The 18,428-nt window shown below is 38.4% G+C and overlaps 1 protein-coding gene across 1 annotated transcript in view; it reads left to right on the top strand.

Moving 5' to 3' along the window:
- Nucleotides 1-17,999, top strand: part of Ccdc34 (coiled-coil domain containing 34) — a 33,586-nt gene extending 15,587 nt beyond the window's left edge. The window contains exons 4-6 of the mRNA XM_051183799.1: nucleotides 13,566-13,724; nucleotides 14,258-14,399; nucleotides 17,534-17,999. Coding sequence (XP_051039756.1) covers nucleotides 13,566-13,724; nucleotides 14,258-14,399; nucleotides 17,534-17,748 — 516 coding nt within the window. The 3' untranslated portion in view covers nucleotides 17,749-17,999. The remainder of the gene's footprint in view (nucleotides 1-13,565; nucleotides 13,725-14,257; nucleotides 14,400-17,533) is intronic.
- The last annotated feature ends 429 nt before the right edge of the window (nucleotides 18,000-18,428 follow it).

The following is an 18,428-nucleotide window of genomic DNA, read 5'->3' as shown; positions in this document are numbered from 1 at the left end:
TCTTTCCTATTTTCCATTCCTAACCAGGCTCAATCCTCCTGGTCGCACATGCCTTCCTCTCCTCCCCTCTCATTTTCTCCTACTTCTCTCTCCATTAGCTGTCCTCCCCCACTATACCTGAGGTCTGGGGGACTTGTCCCTTCCCAGTTCTGTGAGGGACTTTATATGAATCTCTTAGAATACAACTTGTATCCTAGTTCCTCTGGTGATGTGAATTATAGGCTGGTGATCATTTGATCTAGGTCTAAAATCCATATATGAGTGAGTACATACTGTGTTCCTCTTTTTGTGACTGGGTTACCTCATTCAGGATGGTTTCTTCAAGTGCCATCCACTTGCCTGCGAATTTCAAGATACCATTATTTTTTTCTGCAGAGTAGTATTCCATTGTGTAGATGTGCCACATCTTCATTAACCATTCTTCAATTGAAGGGCATCTAGGTTGCTTCCAGGTTCTTGCTATTACAAATAGTGCTGCTATGAACATAGTTGAACAGATGTCTTTGTTGCATTGATGTGAATCCTTTGGGTATATGCCTAAGAGGGGGATTGCCGGGTCCTGTGGTAAACTAATTCCCATTTTCCTGAGGAACCGCCATACTGATCTCCAAAGTGGCTGTATGAGTTTGCACTCCCACCAGCAGTGGAGGAGTGTTCCACTTTCTCCACATCCTCTCCAACATAAGTCATCACTGGTGTTTCTAATTTTAGCCATTCTGGCAGGGGTAAGATGGTATCTCAAAGTTGTTTTGATTTGCATTTCCCTGATAGCTAAGGATGTGGAGCATTTTCTTAAGTGTCTTTCAGCCTTTTTGATTTCCTCCATTGAGAATTCTTTCTTCAGTTCTGTACCCCATTTTTTAATAGGGTTATTTGGTGTTTTGTTGACTAGTTTCTTGAGTTCTTTGTATATTTTGGAGATCAGCCCTTTGTCGGATATAGGATTAGTGAAAATCTTTTCCCAGTCAGTGGGCTGCCGTTTGGTCTTGTCAACTGTGTCCTTTGCCTTACAGAAGCTTCTAAGTTTGAAGAGGTCCCATTTATTAATTGTTTCTTTCAGTGTTTGTGCCCCTGGAGTTATGTTCAAGAAGCGGTCTCCTATACCAATTTGTTCAAGGGTACCTCCTACTTTCTCTTCTAAGAGGTTCAATGTGGCTGGATTGATGTTGAGGTCTTTGATCCATTTGGACTTGAGTTTTGTGCATGGCGACAGACATGGGTCTATCTGCAGTCTTCTACACACCCTCATCCAATTGTGCCAGCACCATTTGTTGAAGATGCTGTCTTTGCCCCATTGTATCATTTTAGCTGTTTTGTCGAAAATCAGGTGTTCATAGGTGCGTGGATTAATATCAGGATTTTCAATTCGATTCCATTGGTCTACCTGTCTATTTTTATGCCAATACCAGGCTGTTTTCAGAACTATAGCTCTATAGTAGAGCTTAAAGTCAGGAATGGTGATGCCTCCTGATGTTCTTTTATTGTATAGGGTTGTTTTGGCTATCCTGGGTCTTTTGTTTTTCCATATAAAGTTGATTATTATCCTTTCAAGGTCGGTGAAGAATTGTGGTGGGATTTTAATGGGGATTGCATTGAATCTGTAGATTGCTTTTGGTAAGATTGCCATTTTTACTATGTTTATCCTACCTATCCAAGAGCATGGGAGGTCTTTCCATTTTCTGGTATCTTCTTTAATTTCTTTCTTTAGAGTCACAAAGTTCTTATTATATAGATCTTTTACTTGTTTGGTAAGCGTTACACCAAGATACTTTATGTTGCTTGTGGCTATTGTAAAGGGTGATGTTTCTCTGATTTCTTTCTCTGCCTCTTTGTCGTCTGAAAAAAATAGGGCTACTGATTTTTTTGAGTTTATCTTGTATCCTGCTAGTTTGCTGAAGGTGTTTATCAGCTGTAGGAGTTCCCTGGTAGAGTTTATTGGGTCGCTTATGTAAACTATCATATCATCTGCAAATAGAGACAGTTTGACTTCTTCCTTTCCAATTTGGATGCCCTTGATCTCCTTTTGTTGTCTTATAGCATTAGCTAGAACTTCTAGTACGATATTGAAGAGATATGGAGAGAGAGGACAGCCTTGTCTTGTTCCTGATTTTAGAGGAATTGGCTTAAGTTTCTCTCCATTCAGTTTGATGTTGGCAGTTGGTTTGCTGTATATTGCTCTTATTATGTTTAGGTATGTTCCTGTTATCCCTGACCTCTCTAATACCTTTATCATGAAAGAGTGTTGAATTTTATCGAAGGCTTTTTCTGCATCTAGGGAGATAATCATATGGTTTTTCTTTTTCAATTTGTTTATATGGTGGATCACGTTGATAGATTTTCGTATGTTAAACCATCCCTGCAATCCAGGTATGAAGCCTACTTGATCATGGTGGATGATTTCTCTGATGTATTTTTTGAATTCGGTTTGCCATTATTTTATTGAGTATTTTTGCATCGATGTTCATCAGGGATATTGGTCTGTAGTTTTCTTTCTTAGTTGTGTCTTTGTGAGGTTTGGGTACCAAAGTTATTGTGGCCTCATAAAAAGAGATTGGCAATAAACCTTCTGTTTCTATCTTGTGGAACAGTTTGAGGAGTAGTGGTATTAGTTCTTCCTTGAATGTCTGGTAGAATTCTGCACTGAATCCATCTGGCCCTGGACTTTTTTTCGTTGGAAGGCTTTCGATGACTGCTTCTATTTCATTTCGGGTTATAGGTCTATTTAAGTTGTTTGTCTGTTCTTGATTTAATTTTGGTAAGTGATAGTTATCCAGAAACTTGTCCATTTCCTTTGAATTTTCAATTTTTGTGGAATACAGATTTTCGAAGTATGACCTGAAAATTGTCTGGATTTCCTCTGTGTCTGTTGTTATGTTCCCCATTTCGTTTCTGATTTTATTAATTTGCATGTTCTGTCTCTGCTTTTTCGTTAATTTGGGTAAAGGTTTATCAATCTTGTTGATTTTCTCGAAAAACCAACTCTTTGTTGCATTGATTTTTTGTATTGTTTTCCTGGTTTCTATTTTGTTGATTTCAGCCCTCAAGTTGATTATTTCCTGGCGTCTGCTCCTGCGGGTGAATTCGCTTCTCTCTGTTCTAAGGTTTTCAGTTGCGCTGTTAATTCATTTATGTGACTATCCTCTGTTTTCTTCATATGGGCACTTAGTGCAATGAACTTCCCTCGTAGCACTGCTTTCAAGGTGTCCCATAAGTTCGGGTATGTTGTATCCTCATTCTCGTTGAATATTAGAAAGTCTTTAATTTCTTTCTTTATTTCTTCTTTGACCCAGGAGTGGTGCAATTGCACATTGTTAAGTTTCCATGAGTTTGCAGGTTTTCTGCTATTTGTATTGTTGTTGAATTCCAATTTTAAAGCATGGTGGTCCGATAAGATACAGGGGACTATTTCTATTCTCTTGTATCTGTTGAGGTTTGTTATGTCTCCTAGTATGTGGTCGATTTTAGAGAAGGTTCCATGTGGAGCAGAGAAGAAGGTATATTCTTTTGTCTTTGGATGGAATGTTCTATAGATGTCTGTTAGCCCCAGTTGAGGCATAACTTCTGTTAATTCTTTTGTTTCTTTGTTGAGTTTCTGATTTGTGGTCCTGTCTAGTGTTGAGAGTGGTGTATTGAAGTCTCCCACTATAAGTGTGTGAGGTTTTATATGAGCTTTGAGTTTTAGTAGTGTTTCTTTTACGAATGTGGGTGGCTTTGTATTAGGGGCATAGATGTTCAGAATTGAGACTTTGTGTTGATGGATTTCTCCTGAGATGAATATGAAATGACCGTCTTCATCTCTTTTGACTAGTTTTGGTTTGAAGTCTAGCTTGTTAGATATTAGGATAGCTACGCCTGCTTGCTTCTTATTTCCATTTGATTGGAAAATCTTTTCCCAACCCTTTACCCTGAGGTAATGTCTATCTTTGGAGCTAAGATGTGTTTCTTGTATGCAGCAGAAGGATGGATTCTGTCTTCGTATCCATTCTGTTAATCTGTGTCTTTTTATAGGTGAGTTAAGACCATTAATGTTGAGGGTGAGTAAGGACCATTGATTGTTGATGGTTGTTTGATTTAGGTTTGTTGTTGGCAGTGGTATTGTGAATATATTTGTTCTGCTTCACCCTAGGTTTCTGGTGTAGTTGGATTATCTGTTGCCTACATTTTTGTGGGCGTAGTTACCTTCCTTGGGTTGGAATTTTCCTTCCAATACTTTCTGTAGGGCTGGATTTGTAGATACATATTGGGAAAATCTGGTTTTGTCATTGAATATCTTGTTCTCTCCATCTATATTGACTGAGAGTTTTGCTGGATATAGTAGCCTAGGCTGGCATCCGTGTTCTCTTAATACTTTTAGAACATCTATCCAGGACCTTTGGCTTGGGGGGGTTTCAAAAAAGAGGTGGGGTTTATTTTAAAGGGGTCTCTTTATTTTTTTTTTTTTTTTTTTTTCTTCCCCTCTCTTAATTTTTTTTTTTTTTTTTTTGGGTGGTTGTTTTTTTTTTTTTTAAGGGGGGGGGTTTTTTTTTTGGTGCCGCCTTTTGGGGGGGGGGGGGCTTCTTTTTCTTTTTTGGGGGGGCCCCCCTTTCATTTGGGGGGGTTTTTTCCGGGATTTTTTTTTGAATTTTTTTTCGGCCCTTTGGGGGGGGGCTCCCCCCCCCCTTCTTAGGCCCTTTTTTTTTAGGTTTGGCCTTTTATGGTGTCCCACATTTCCTGGATATTGTGTGTTAAGGATTTGTTGGATTTATGGTTTTCTTTGGTCGATGAATCTATTTCTTCTAGTTTATCTTCTGCACCTGAGATTCTCTCTTCCATCTCTTGAATTCTATTGGTTATGCTTGTGTCCGTGGTTTCCGATTTTTTGCCCAGCTTTTCAATTTCCAGCTTTCCTTCCATTTGTGTTGCCTTTATTTTCTCAATTTCGGTTTTCAAATCTTGAACCGTTTCCTTCACCTGGTTAATTGTTTTTTCTTGGCTTTCTGTACTTTCCTTAAGGAATTTGTTCATTTCTTCCACTTTTTTGTTTGTTTTTTCCTCTATTTCTTTAAGGGATTTTCTCATATCTTCTTTGAGGGCCTCTATCATTTTTATGATGGTGATTTTTAAGTCGTACCCTTCTGCTTCCTCTGCTTTGTTGTTGTGTTCCATTCTAGTTGGTGTAGATTCCCTAGATTCTGGTGGTGTCATGTTTGTCTTTCTGTTGTTAGGTGTTCTCTTGTATTGCCTTCTTCCCATAGTTTCTTCCTGTAGGTGTTGGTGGTGTCTCTTCCCTCTCTCTATGGTCCTTCCCAGATGGGCTTATGTGGATCAAAGATTCAATGTCTGTATCTCTGTGTGGTCCAAGCTCTCTAGGAGGCTTCTCTCTGGCCAATAGCCGGCAGAAGAGGACGAGGGCTGGACTGGAACTTGAGAAGGTTTTGCAGGGTAGTGGGATCTCACTGGAAACTGGCGCTCTCCAGCTGAGACCTCGTTCTTTGGCAGGGGCCTGGATTTGTGGGTCAAGGATCTTGCCTGCAGGAACTCCAAGTGGACCCGCAGAGATAGGCGGATCTCTGGGAGGGGGCCTGGGACTCCAGCAGAGGACTGGAGGCGGGGGTCAGGGACCAAGCCGGTGGAAATTACAGGTGGTCCCACGTGGATAGTCAGGTCTCCTTTGTTCGGAGTTGCTCCAAGAGGTCTCCGAAGTAGGGTGGACTGTTGGCTCCACCCTCTGTCCCAGTGCTCAACCAGAGCGGCAGGACCGTAGGTGGGGTAGGGCACAGGGTGGGGGGGTTAGGCTGGAGGTTGGGATGGGTGGGGGTGTATCAGAGCTCCAAGGGTGCTCTCAAAGGGGACCGGAGACAGGAGCAGCAGGATCAGGGGCCAATCCAGGGAGTTCAGGCGGGGGAGGGGGGAAAAGAGGTTGAAGGGGACAGGCAGCCCCGATTGGGCCCAGACTCACCTCTGGCCAATAGCCGGCAGAAGAGGACGAGGGCTGGGCTGGAACTTGAGAAGGTTTTGCAGGGTAGTGGGATCTCACTGGAAACTGGCGCTCTCCAGCTGAGACCTCGTTCTTTGGCAGGGACCCGGATTTGTGGGTCAAGGATCTTGCCTGCAGGAACTCCAAGTGGACCCGCAGAGATAGGCGGATCTCTGGGAGGGGCCTGGGACTCCAGCAGAGGACTGGAGGCGGGGTCAGGGACCAAGCAGGTGGAAATTACAGGTGGTCCCACGTGGATAGTCAGGTCTCCTTTGTTCGGAGTTGCTCCAAGAGGTCTCCGAAGTAGGATGGACTGTTGGCTCCACCCTCTGTCCCAGTGCTCAACCAGAGCGGCAGGACCGTAGGTGGGGTAGGGCCGAAATGGTTTAATACTTAAGATAGAGCTAGCTGATAAGAAACAAGTAACTGGCCAACAGCGTTATAGCAAATACGATGTCTCAGTGTGTTATTGGGGGCTGGCACCGCGGGGGTCCAGACCGGCGTGTGTGTGTGGGGGGAAACCTACTTGTAACAACTACTTTATTGGTAAACACCCCTTAGCTGACAAGTCAGTAATGTAGCATTTGAAGTCAAGCACTGGGGATGACCATTACTGACTTTTCTCCCCCAGCTGTTGCATAGCAACTTCTAGCACTATGAAACTTAGACAACCAGAAGGACACATCCACCTCAGTTCCAGTACTGTTTCTTGGTATTCTGCAACCAAAGTGTATGTCTCCAGCAACAGGGTCTTAACATTCCACTCTGGTGGGCACAATTTGAATAGTTTGAAGGCTTCTGGGGCCTTCCCAAAACACATCTCACGCCCAGCATTGGGATTTTCTTTGAATAATCCAAGGTTTTTGGTTGGGATCAGCACATTCTGCCTATGCATAGTACCTCATTAAGGGAGAAACCTGCCTTGATATGTTAGAATTTCTTTCTTATGAGTCTGTTCAATTTGCATCACTGTTTGTGACTTTGCTATATATTCTCACTGTGTATGTATATACTTTGCCAGAAAACATTTTTAGATTATATATATATATATATATATATATATATATATATGCCTTCACTTCTCTTTTATTTTTAAGATCCTTTAAAACATGAATGATTTTTATCCTTTATTAGATTTAGCATAATGCTTTGTGTGTGATATATGAGCTTTAAATAAATTGTTTTTTCTTTCTTTTGTATGTGTATATATCGTGTATGTATTAATCCCTGGGCTTCATGCATGCTAGACAAGTGCTCTACCACTGAGTTACATTCCCAGCTCTCCTTCCTTCCTTTCTTTCTTTTTTGTTATTATTATTATTTAGAAAAAATAAAAAAGGGCCCTAAGAATTGAACCCAGGGCTTTGTGTTAAGCTAACACTTATATTTCAATTTCAATACATACTTGTGTTGGATCATATATCAGACATTTTTAAAGTACTAGGACTGAGGGTGTATTTCAGTAATAGAATGTTTGCCTGAGTATGTAGGCCCTGAGTTAGCTCTTCAACAGACAAGATGACAAAGCAAGCAAATGAGACAGACGGGGGGAGGGGAGGAGAATAAATGAACAAATGTTATTATAAAATTTTCTTGTAATTTTGTATTTGGAATGGTGCTCCATTATTAAAGTCTACTTTTATGAATTGAATAAGTAATTTACAGGACAAAATGTGAAATGTTTCATTATAATTCTGTCTATACTGTTAAGTTTAATTAATGTCCAGTTTTTTTATTACTAAGAGGACTAAGTTGCAGGTGGATGTGATTTTAAGAAGGAATTGCTTAGTTGTGTATGTCTGAAAATTCCTTCCTTCAAAAGTCAGTTGTAGATTTTTTTTGCTTGCTTCTTCCATAATATAACAAAATAGTGTTCTCTGTCAATAAATGCTAAAGACCAAAATAAGTACGCGACCATAGCAAAACTTTGGATGACCTTTTAGAAGTTTATAACTATCAATCAGAATAGTTCTTCTTGTGCAGAATGCTGTTTCCTCATCTAAAAGCCTTTCTTATCTTCAACTCCGTTAAACTAATTTTGTCATGCCAATTATGCATAGTTTTTATTTGTCTAAGAACAGAAGATAATACTGACAGGTTAATGATATATTTGCTGTTTTAATTTGTGATAGAAAATCTAATCCAATTATTGGAGGAAAATGATTTATTTATTTATATGTTTATTTTTGGTGGGGAGCAGGGGCAAGAAGTAGCTTGCCCTGATAAAACTGCTGTTCCAGAAGGTCGAGAACTGGTTAAAAATAGACCTGAAAAATTGAATTTACCTAGTATTCTATAGCAACCTTGTTCCTGTTAAGGAATAATTGATTTAATTGATTGCTCTTTTCTTCCTTCCTTCCTTTCTTCCTTCCTTCCTTCCTTTCTTTTTTTTTTTTTTCTTTTGAAATTACTGAGTTTCTTTTTCCAGCCTCCCCTACACTTACCTCTGTTTGGAAAGACGCTCTCCTGCTTCTTTTCCAGTCTGGCATCTAGGGTTTGCTCCTCTGTTTACATTTCATGGTGTGTGGTCTTCTGCTGCCTCAGCTTCAGGCTCCTTCAGCCCTAGCCCGCTGCCACCTCTATCATTTTCACTGTACTCTATCAGAAAGTCAGACAAAAAGAATTTATGTATCCATTAGCAAAGCTAGTTCCTTATAACTATAATTTGTTAAATCTTTTTTAAACAAAGGGCATATCTCATCCGGAACTTTTATATTTGTGTTGTTATGCTAGTTCTTTTTCTAGACTCAGTGTTAATAAATATTTTGTGGCAAAGGCCTTTATTTTCTGTGCTTTTAAGTTATTTAAAAATAAAATGAGTTTTAACTGGCAAACACAAGTGCTACTTTGTGTTAATTTCAGCTGCAGCTCAGTGGGGTCTGTGACTGATGGTGGTGCTATCACTGTGTCCTTCATGTTGTCAGCTGATGTTTGCTCAGCCTTCTGTGTGAGGCAGCCAGTGTTAGAGGAAACAGAGTTCACAGCCAGAAAGTTGTAGGTAGTCTTGTTTTCTTCAGTAAAGTGTATTGTGTGCCTGGTTGTATAGGAATCAGTGTGCTACAAAACTCTGAAGCCACTTAGTGGGCTTCGCTCTGTGGGCAGAAAGCACCTGCTCTGTCCCCCTGCTCTCCACAGATATCCTGTTCTCTCTTTAGGTCCTGGTGACAGCCTGTCTAATCTTTAAAAATGTATGTATGCTTGCATTCCTTACTTCCAAGCTCTATTAGTGTGTTTATTCAGAGTTCTGGATACATTTTGTCATTTTTCTGTGTGCTTGTACTGTACCTGATCCTGTCTAGTTCGCATGACTGTCACATCCCATGCAGTCTAGCTGTTGTTTTCTATCACTGGGATATAATTTGCACATAATATATCAATTGTAAGTTTGTGAAGTTTGATAAACTTATACATGAGTGCAAGCAACCCAGCAGCACTTCAGTCAGGTGATAAGAACATTGCTGTCATTCCAGAAAGTTCCCTATGTCCCCTTACACTCAGCACTCTGCTCTTACCCCAAGCTGGCCCCAGCAACAAGACAACTAAGTAATCCTGTTGTAGAAATTAGGTTTGCCTTTTCTTTAAATAAAACAATAGATTATGTGCTCCTTTGAGTTAATTTTCTTGTTTTTAATTTTATCATAGTGTTTTCGATCCCTTTTTATTCTAATATCCTGTGGAATAGCACAAACTGCTTTTTCATCCACTAGCTAATAGGAAATTAAGTTGTTTTCAGTTCGTACTCACATACAAATGGATGTTTGTTTCCATTTATCTTAGACAAACACTCCAGAGCTCAGTTGCTAGGCTACATGGAAACTGTTTATGGGAATCACCAAACTTTCTTAAGTGCTTGTATCATTTTATGTTCTTATTATTAATGTAGGAAAGTTCTAATTGGTCTATGCCTTTGTCAAACTTGATTTTATCAATTGGTTTTAAGTCCTTCTCTGTAAGTGTATAGTGATTTGCCATTGCTGTTTTTGTCACTCTGAGATGTGATGGTGTTTTATCGTCTTTTCTTACTGTATCAGTCTCACTGGGAGATTTATCTTACTAGTCTAGCTATGTGGTTTTGTTTGTTTGTTTTATGGAAGTTAATTTTCTTATTGTTTGGGAGCCTAAAGATCAAGAGGAAAGGATGTATAGTTTTAGATTGTTGATTATGTGTTTCCTTGATTTGCAGAAAAAACAGTTGTGGTTTTGTTGCATGCATGGCTTTATATCTGTACACACCCTAATGTCATTTCTTTTTCTTATAAAGGTACCAATACTGTGGGATACAGAGTCCACCATTATGGCTTCATTTCAACTCAGTTACCTTAAATGTAATCATGCTGGGAATTATGGCAGCACAGAAATGGAATGGAGCAAAATTGGGCCAATAACACTTTTTGACAGTGTCTCTTACTTAGTTGACTCGTTTTTTTTTTTTTTTTTTTTTTTTTTTTGTTTTGTGTATCCTTTGCCTTCATTTGGAAGGTGTTAAGACATTGTTATTCATGTAAAAATTTGGCTGAGTGACTTAGCTTATACTTAGCATGCATAAAGGTCTAGATTTAATCACCAGCCTCACCCTCTCTCTCATGATATAAAACCAGGATTACGTAACTGTTTGAGGTAGAGTTACCATGTTGCCCATGTAGTCTTTGAACTCCTGCACCCAAGCAGTTCTCCTCCTCTTCTGAGCAGCTATACTATACACATTCATGCTACCATAGCTGTCTCTGAGTTAATTCATATGGATTTTGTTTTTCTAATACACCCATGCCAGGCAGGCTCTGAGAGAGATCCCTGGCCCTGAAAGTCTTTATCTAGGCACAAGTCCCTTGGCAAATATATGTGCTGCAAATACTTCCTACTATTTAATTTTTCTTTTAAAATTAATGTATATTCTTATATATTAATATATAAAGTAATATATATTGTTTATATGAGTGTTCTGTCTTTATATATGCCTGTACAACACATGTATGTTTGGTGGCTACAGATGCCAGCAGAGAGAATTGGATCTACTGAAATGAGTACAGACAGTTATGAGCTGCCATGTGGGTTCTGGGAATTGAACCTGAGTCTTCTGGAGAAACAGCTAGTGCTAGTGTCTCCAGATCTGAAGTTTAATGGTTTTGTGGGTTTTGGGTTTGTTTTTTTTCCCCCCCCTAAGATTTATTTATTATGTATACAGTGTTCTGCCTACATATATACCTGCACACCAGAAGAGGGCACCAGATCTTGTTATAGATGGTTTGTGAGCCACCATGTGGTTGCTGGGAATTAAACTCAGTACCTCTGGAAGAGCAGCCAGTGCTCTTAACCTCTGAGTCATCAATCTAGCCCCTGGTTTATATTTTTATTTTAATTTTTAAAGCTAGCATACAAAATAATGGGTCTCCTAACACTATTTTCATATATATGAGTCAATGCCTGTTGTTCTAATTCATCCCCATTGCCTGACTGTCCTCCCTCTACTCCTAAGTCTGCCCTCTGGTTGGTTTGCTTTCTTCATATTACCCACTTCTCTTTCATATCAGATGTATTTATTGCTCTTGCTGTCTCTCTTCTTCCTCCCCTAAGGTTATTCTTCCTACCTCATGATCCCCTTTCTACACACACACACACACACACCTCTACCTATTTGATTTTACATCTAGGTTCCACTTATAAGAGTTGTCATGTGATAAATGCCTGCAGTGATATATTGTTATATTGTTTATGATTTATTAAAGCCACTGGAGATTAAAATAAAACAACCATACTAGTTAGCCATAGAAACCAGGCTGTGGTGGCACATACCTTTAATCCCAGGACTCAGGAGACAAAAGCAGATGGCGCTCTCACAGTTTAAGGCCAGCCAAGATTACACAGATTGAATCAGTCTAAAAGAAACAGAGCTTACACCTTTGATCCCCAAATGTAGTATCAAATGCCTTTAATCCCAGCACTAGGGAGATGGAGACAGAAGTGATATGGCTGGGCAGAAAGGAATATAAGGCAGGAGGAGACTGGAACTGAGAGCTTTTGCCTCTGAGGATTTGTGGAGACAGGATTGCCATTTCAGCTGGATAGAGGTAAGATCTACTGGCTTGTCTGCTTTGCTTCTCTGATCTTCAGCTTGAAGCTTAAACGCCAGTATTAGCCTCTGGGTCTTTTATTTTTTTGTGCTACAAATCCCTTTCTGAATCTAGCTTGATTTCCAATTCTATCTTCCTGAAAACATTGTATCTTTCTTTATGCGGGAATAAAAATTCCACTGTGTATATGAACTACATTTTCTTTTTCTATTCATCTTTTGATGGACATCTAAGCTAGTTCCATATTCTAGCTGTTGTGAATAGTGAAGCAATAAACATAAATGTACAAGTATCTCTAAGGTATTTTAACTTAAACTTCTGGGTATATACCCAGCAGTTACAGATATGGTCATATTACTTGTGTTTTTAGTATCTTGAAAGGTCTTCAAGCTGATCTCCATAGTGGCTGTACTAATTTACATTACCACCATCAATGAGGGAGGGCTCCTCTTTCCTCACAGCCTTGCCAGCATTTGTCTCTTTTTTCTTTTTTCTTTCTTCCTTTTCTTTTTCTTTTCTTTTCTTTCTTTCTTTTTTTCCTAGATAGGGTTTCTCTGTGACTTTGGAGGTTATCATGGAACTAGCTCCTCTAGACCAGGCTGGTCTCAAACTCACAGAGATCGGCCTGCCTCTGTCTCCCAAGTGCTGGAATTAAAGGCATGCACCATCAATGCCATTGATGACAGCCATTTTTGACTAGAATAAGATAATCTCAAGGCAGTTGCAATCCATTTGCCTCATGGCTAAGGATGCTTAAAAGTGTTTTCAAGTATTTACTGGTCACTTTTATTTGTTCTGTTGAGAACTGTGTGCTCAGTTCATCAGCCCATTTATTGATTGGATTTGTTCTTTGAATGTTACAGTTTTGCACTTCTTTATAGATTCTAGATTGTGAATCTCCTATCTGGTGTGCAGTTGACAAAGTTTGATTTTCCTCATTCTGTAAGCTGTCTTTTTATCTAGTGATTGTTTATTTGTCTGCATCTAGCAGTTTTCAATGAAACAATTGTAGGAGGCTTGTAGACTAAATTTGACTTTTATGCCTTCGTTTGCTAACCTCTTCTCCCTTCCCCTCCCCTACTTTCTCTATCTCACTCTATAACCCAGCTTGGCTAGAACTTACTATGTAGCCCAGACTCTCATCAGATTTATGTTAGTCCTACCCCTGCTTCCTAAATGTTGGGATCACAAGAATGTGCTGCCTGTTGACTTTGAATCTACGTAGGAATTGTGTAGCCATTTACCTGTTTCTGCCCTTATAAATAATGTTGATTTGTCTTTTGTACCTCACTGATAGTGATGAGTTACCCAAGTATTTGCACTGGCAGACTGCTAAGGGAATATGTGCATATGTGATTCATATTCAGAGTGCAAGGAATGCCCATGAAACCATAGTACGATTCAGGATGATCAGTAGATTGTAGTCTTTGTGCATTAATGGAGCCAGTACCTGCCGTTCACTTTTCCAAGCTCTGAGTAGTCTTCCTTCTATAGAAATAATTACAGATACTTCAATTAAAATTCCTTCATTTTTATTGAAGGAAAGAAAAGAAAGGGAACAAAAAATTAATAAAGAAATGGAAGAAAAAGCAGCAAAGAAACTGGAGAAAGAACATTTGCAAGAAAAATCAAAAGCAAAATATCAAGAATGGTTGAAGAAAAAAAATGCTGAAGAATGTGAGAAAAAGAAAAAAGAGAAGGTATTTTTAGTTGAAGTGACCAAACACAAACATACGTTAGTGTTTATGTGTATGTTTTAGAAACAAAAGTATAATTAGTTAACATTGTTTTAGTACAAAATGTACAAACTATCCTGTTATTTTATGTTTACGCTTCAAAGTTGAATATGCATTTGTGGTATTCCTTGAAAATTATTAGTAAGCCTGTGGTTATTTATCAGTTAAGTTCAGAAGTTTTGTTACTGCTTTTAACCATTTTTGATAGTTTTATAGTAGACATTTTGCTGGTTGTTAAGTTGTTCTTCTAAGACAGACTTGCAGTTTTTGTTTTATGGTTTTGATATCTTATTGTTGTTCATTGGTTGACACTTTAATGCCAAACCTTTGATCATGTTTACTTTTGCTCTTTGATTATAGAAACATAGTTCAGTTTTATGGCCAGTGTGTTATTGGGGCAGAAAGCAACTTGGGGAAGACAAACAAACAGTTAAGACTTGGCTGGAATATTTAGTTACAGACTATCCCAGGGAATTCTTTGGTCTTGTCATTTTAAGGAAAAAGAAAAGCAACGGCAAGCAGAATTACAAGAGAAAAAGGAAATAGCAGAGAAAAAGTTTAAAGAATGGTTGGAAAATGCAAAAAATAAACCTCGTCCAACTGCCAAGAGCTATGGTTACGCCAGTGGGAAGCTTACAGGTTAGTTTTTATGTCGTGTGGCTTCCATAAGTATGGTTTGCAGAAGGAATGCTATATAAAAGTTGTTTCCCTTTGATAGAAATAAAAATGCATAAAAGTATTTTTCTTTGAGATTATTGTTTTCTAGAATATTGTTAACTATATGTTGCTGAAGAAGTGCTATAAATTTATTACTCTGCATTTCATATGTAACTATATTTCTCAAAGGCAACAGTTACAAAACCACACACTTACATTTTATTTTATTTTGTTTGTTTGTTTATGTTTCTTTGAGACAGTCTTCCTTTGTTGCCCAGGCTGGCCTAAAACTCAGGACCTTCCTACCTCACCTTCCTGAGTACTTGGCTTACACATATGAATCATGATACCTTGTCCCCACTGATATCTTCCTGCCTTGTTCCTGTTTCTCATTTTCTTCTTTTGTGTTACAAGTGTTCCATTGTTTTGTCTCTCTCTCACCCATTTAGATCTAGTTCTTCTCTCTTATGATCACCTTTTCGGGTATGTATACAGCAGACCCATATACTCAGTTTTAAATCTAGGCTTCACATTTAAGGGTTCACAGGAGGTGTATGCCTTTCCTAGGATAGTGTGTTTCATTTAACATGATTTCTAGTTTTATCCTTTTTCCTCAAAATAACATGACTTCATTTTCCTTTCTGTCTGAATAAAATTTCCATTCATCTTTTGATGGACATCTAAGCTGATTCTATTCCCTAGCTACTGTGATTCATACAACAATATACATGGATATACAAGATTCTCTATGGTATGTTGACTTTAAATCGTTTAGGTGTATACTCCAGAGCTGGGTCATATGGCTGGCTGTATCAGTTTACATTGCTACCGTCAGAGGAATCCTTTCCCCACTCCCTTGCCATCATTTGTTTTCTTGATGGCAGCCATTCTGACTAGAGTAAGATAGATCTCAAAGTGATTTTAATTGCTTCAAAACTAAGGATATTTTTGAGACAATGTCTCATTGTGAGCCTAGAATTCAGAGAAGAGAGGACCCAGCTCTGCCTCCCAAGTGCTGCAATTAAGATGTGCAAGCGGGGCAGCTTTGTCAAATCCCTGTGGCTATTTGTATTTATTTTGAGAATTCCCTATTCAGTTCATCAGCCCATTTATTGACTGAATGTTTTGTTCTTTGGGTGATTTATTTTTGTAATTCTTCTTAGATTGCAGTTGTGAATATTCCATGTACAATGTGTTGTTAGTGAAATGTACCTGCTCTGCTTGCTGCCTCTTCACCCCCTCCTTGTTCCCAGTGCTCTTCATTTCCTCTTCACTTTGTGTCATCCCATTTGTTGATTCTTGGGATATTTCCTGGGCTGATATATTATTTTCAGGAAGTCCTTGCCTATTCCAGTATCCTAAAGTGTTGTATTATTTTCCTCTAGCAGGGTGAAAGTTTCAGGTTTTACATTAAGTCCTCTTGTCCATTTTGGATGTTTTTGTTTTGTTTTCTTTTGTTTTTTCTCAAGTTGAGAAAAGGGGCTCTGATTTTATTCCTTCCATTATTTTGCCTGTTTTTAGTTTTTTGAGACAGCGTTCTCTCTGTGTAGCCTTTGTTGTCCTAGAACTCACTCTGTAGACCAGGCAGGCCTGGAACACTCGGTGATCCACCTGGCTCTGCCTCCTGAGTGCTGGGATTAAAGTTGTGTGCCACCACCACTTAGCCACAAACTTACATTTTAAAGCAATGGTTTCTAATGTTAGCAAACAAAAATTCTCATGGTTGGAGTGTTGCTCAGTGGAAGAGCATCCCTTTAGCATATACTTACTTGACTCTGAGCTCAGGCCCCAGGACTTCATCAAACCTCAAATTGAGGTCATTTTGCTTTTGCTTTTTCTACCAGTACGGGTCCAGTGCATTCTTTTTGAAGAATAGACTACTAGATACTACATGACCAAACATACCCAGTTTGCCTTTAGGCTTGGTCTGATTATAATGGCAGTGCATGTTTTTCTTTGTGCTTCATGTTGGAAACTCATACCTTGCTGACAGCTGCCTTCACTTGTTTAAGTGATTTATTATTAAATACTCCCATTCTGTTTTGTTCACACACTAGAACATACTGCAGACTTTGTTTTGACTGTCTTGGTGAAGTGTGTGTTGACATGTCTTTGCAGTCACAGTGGACTGGGAGTGTCTGAAGGATACATTCCTGCTGTCAGGACTAGGCCTCTCTGTATGTCACAGTGTCATCTATTATGGATGCTGAGTACTGGCATGACATTCTCCTTTAATGTTTTATTAATTTTTTTGTTTTGAAAAATGGTGATAAGCAATTATTTTAACCTAATGACCAAATAATAAAGTGAGAATGGAGATACTGACTAGAAGTTAATTACCAAAATAATGGATTATTATCTCAATGCTTTTGAATTTGAATGAACTTAATTCTCACATGAAGCCTGTTTTTCAGCAAACGCTGTACTTCTCTTGTCTCCGTCCTTTATGTCCATGTCATTGTTACAAATTGCACAGTACAGGAATTTCTGTCTCCACAGTGACTGGAGGACTCAAAGCCAGTTCATGATATGTTCTTCCTGCACACCATTATGAGTTGTCAGATGTCACCATTCTGTAAACACTTCATGTGCATTAGCAGAATGAATGCCAATTAGTGGTCAGAATCCAGACTCGACAGTAATGTAGAAGCTGAGTGTTTCTAAGTAGGAGCCTTGAGTTATTGTGGACACTTACACAAAGTAAAGTCTTCTTATTTTTTTATAAACTTTGGTATCTGATAAGGGAAGTTATCATACAAGTAGCTATTTCCAAGACTGAAATGAGCATAAAGTTGTTATTTTTTTTTTCGTTTTTGTTTTTAAGAGTTATAAAATAAATTGTATAGTAAAGCTTTTGAAAGCATTTGAACTTGGATAGGCTTTTCACAGTATTATTCGAAATCTCTGAAATCTTAATGTTTCCTACAGTGGTTACTATATTGGAACAATGTTATTTCTTTTAGAACATTTGAGACTTCAAGTTTTAAGTTAGTATATTGATTTTTCAATGATACTTTGTCCTGTTGCCATTTTAATATTTTTCTGGCAATTAAAAATAATTGATTTCTTTGATCTAATTTTTTTCTTGTTCATTTTGATTTTTTTAATAATTATAGGTTTTTACAGTGGAAATTCCTACCCAGAACCAACTTTTTATAATCCAATTCCATGGAAGCCAATTCATATGCCCCCTCCAAAAGAAGCTAAGAGTGGGTCAGGAAAGAAGAGTAAACGATCTGCGTCGAGTCAGCCACTCACATCATCGTCTCTGGTAGTTCATAAAGCTAAGAACAGCCTTTCCCTTGGAACTCTGTGCCGAGTACAGAGATAGAGCATATACCTTTCTACCTGGAGCTTCTAAAGCTCACTCAGAATGGGTTTTGTTAACACTTCTCAATCAGTAAGTCAACATTTGATGTGATAATTGACAGGTACCCCACTTTTAATTTGTATATGGATCCTTAGAGCTAGAAATAGTTTTTACATTTTGATTTTTATAAGCTGTTATGGTTTATTAATGGTTGTGTTTTAGTTTATATTAAAACTAACTATAATATCAATAAACCAACAGTTTTTCTTGTGTTCTTTTGTACTCTTTGTTATTTGCTTGTGACTTATACCTATGAGAATAAGATTAATTTGTTCACACAAGCCCTTCTAAAGCTTACTTTAATGGGCTAAAAACCAAGAGTAATAAACTTCAGTGTTTGCAGTGTTTGTTAATGGTTTTTAGTACAGTTTTCCATGAAGGTATTTTTTAATTTGTCTTTTATTTTTTACATTTATTCTTTGTGACCATGTGCATAATTGTGGGCATGCATGTGCTACAGCGTGAGTGTGAGATCAGAGAATGACTTGGAGTGAGTCAGATCTCTACTTCTACTGTGGGTCTCAAGGATTGAACTCAGGTTGTCAGATTTGTGCATCCAAATCATTCATTCACTGGTACCCTGTGGAGAAATTTTGTTTTTTGTTTTTGTTTTGTTTTGTTTTAAACTGAAAGACTTCACT

The sequence above is a fragment of the Phodopus roborovskii genome, unplaced genomic scaffold (assembly GCF_943737965.1).
Source record: "Phodopus roborovskii unplaced genomic scaffold, PHOROB, whole genome shotgun sequence".
NCBI lineage: Eukaryota > Metazoa > Chordata > Mammalia > Rodentia > Cricetidae > Phodopus > Phodopus roborovskii.
Note: the sequence above shows the minus strand (reverse complement) of the source record. Positions and strands in the feature narration are given on the sequence as shown.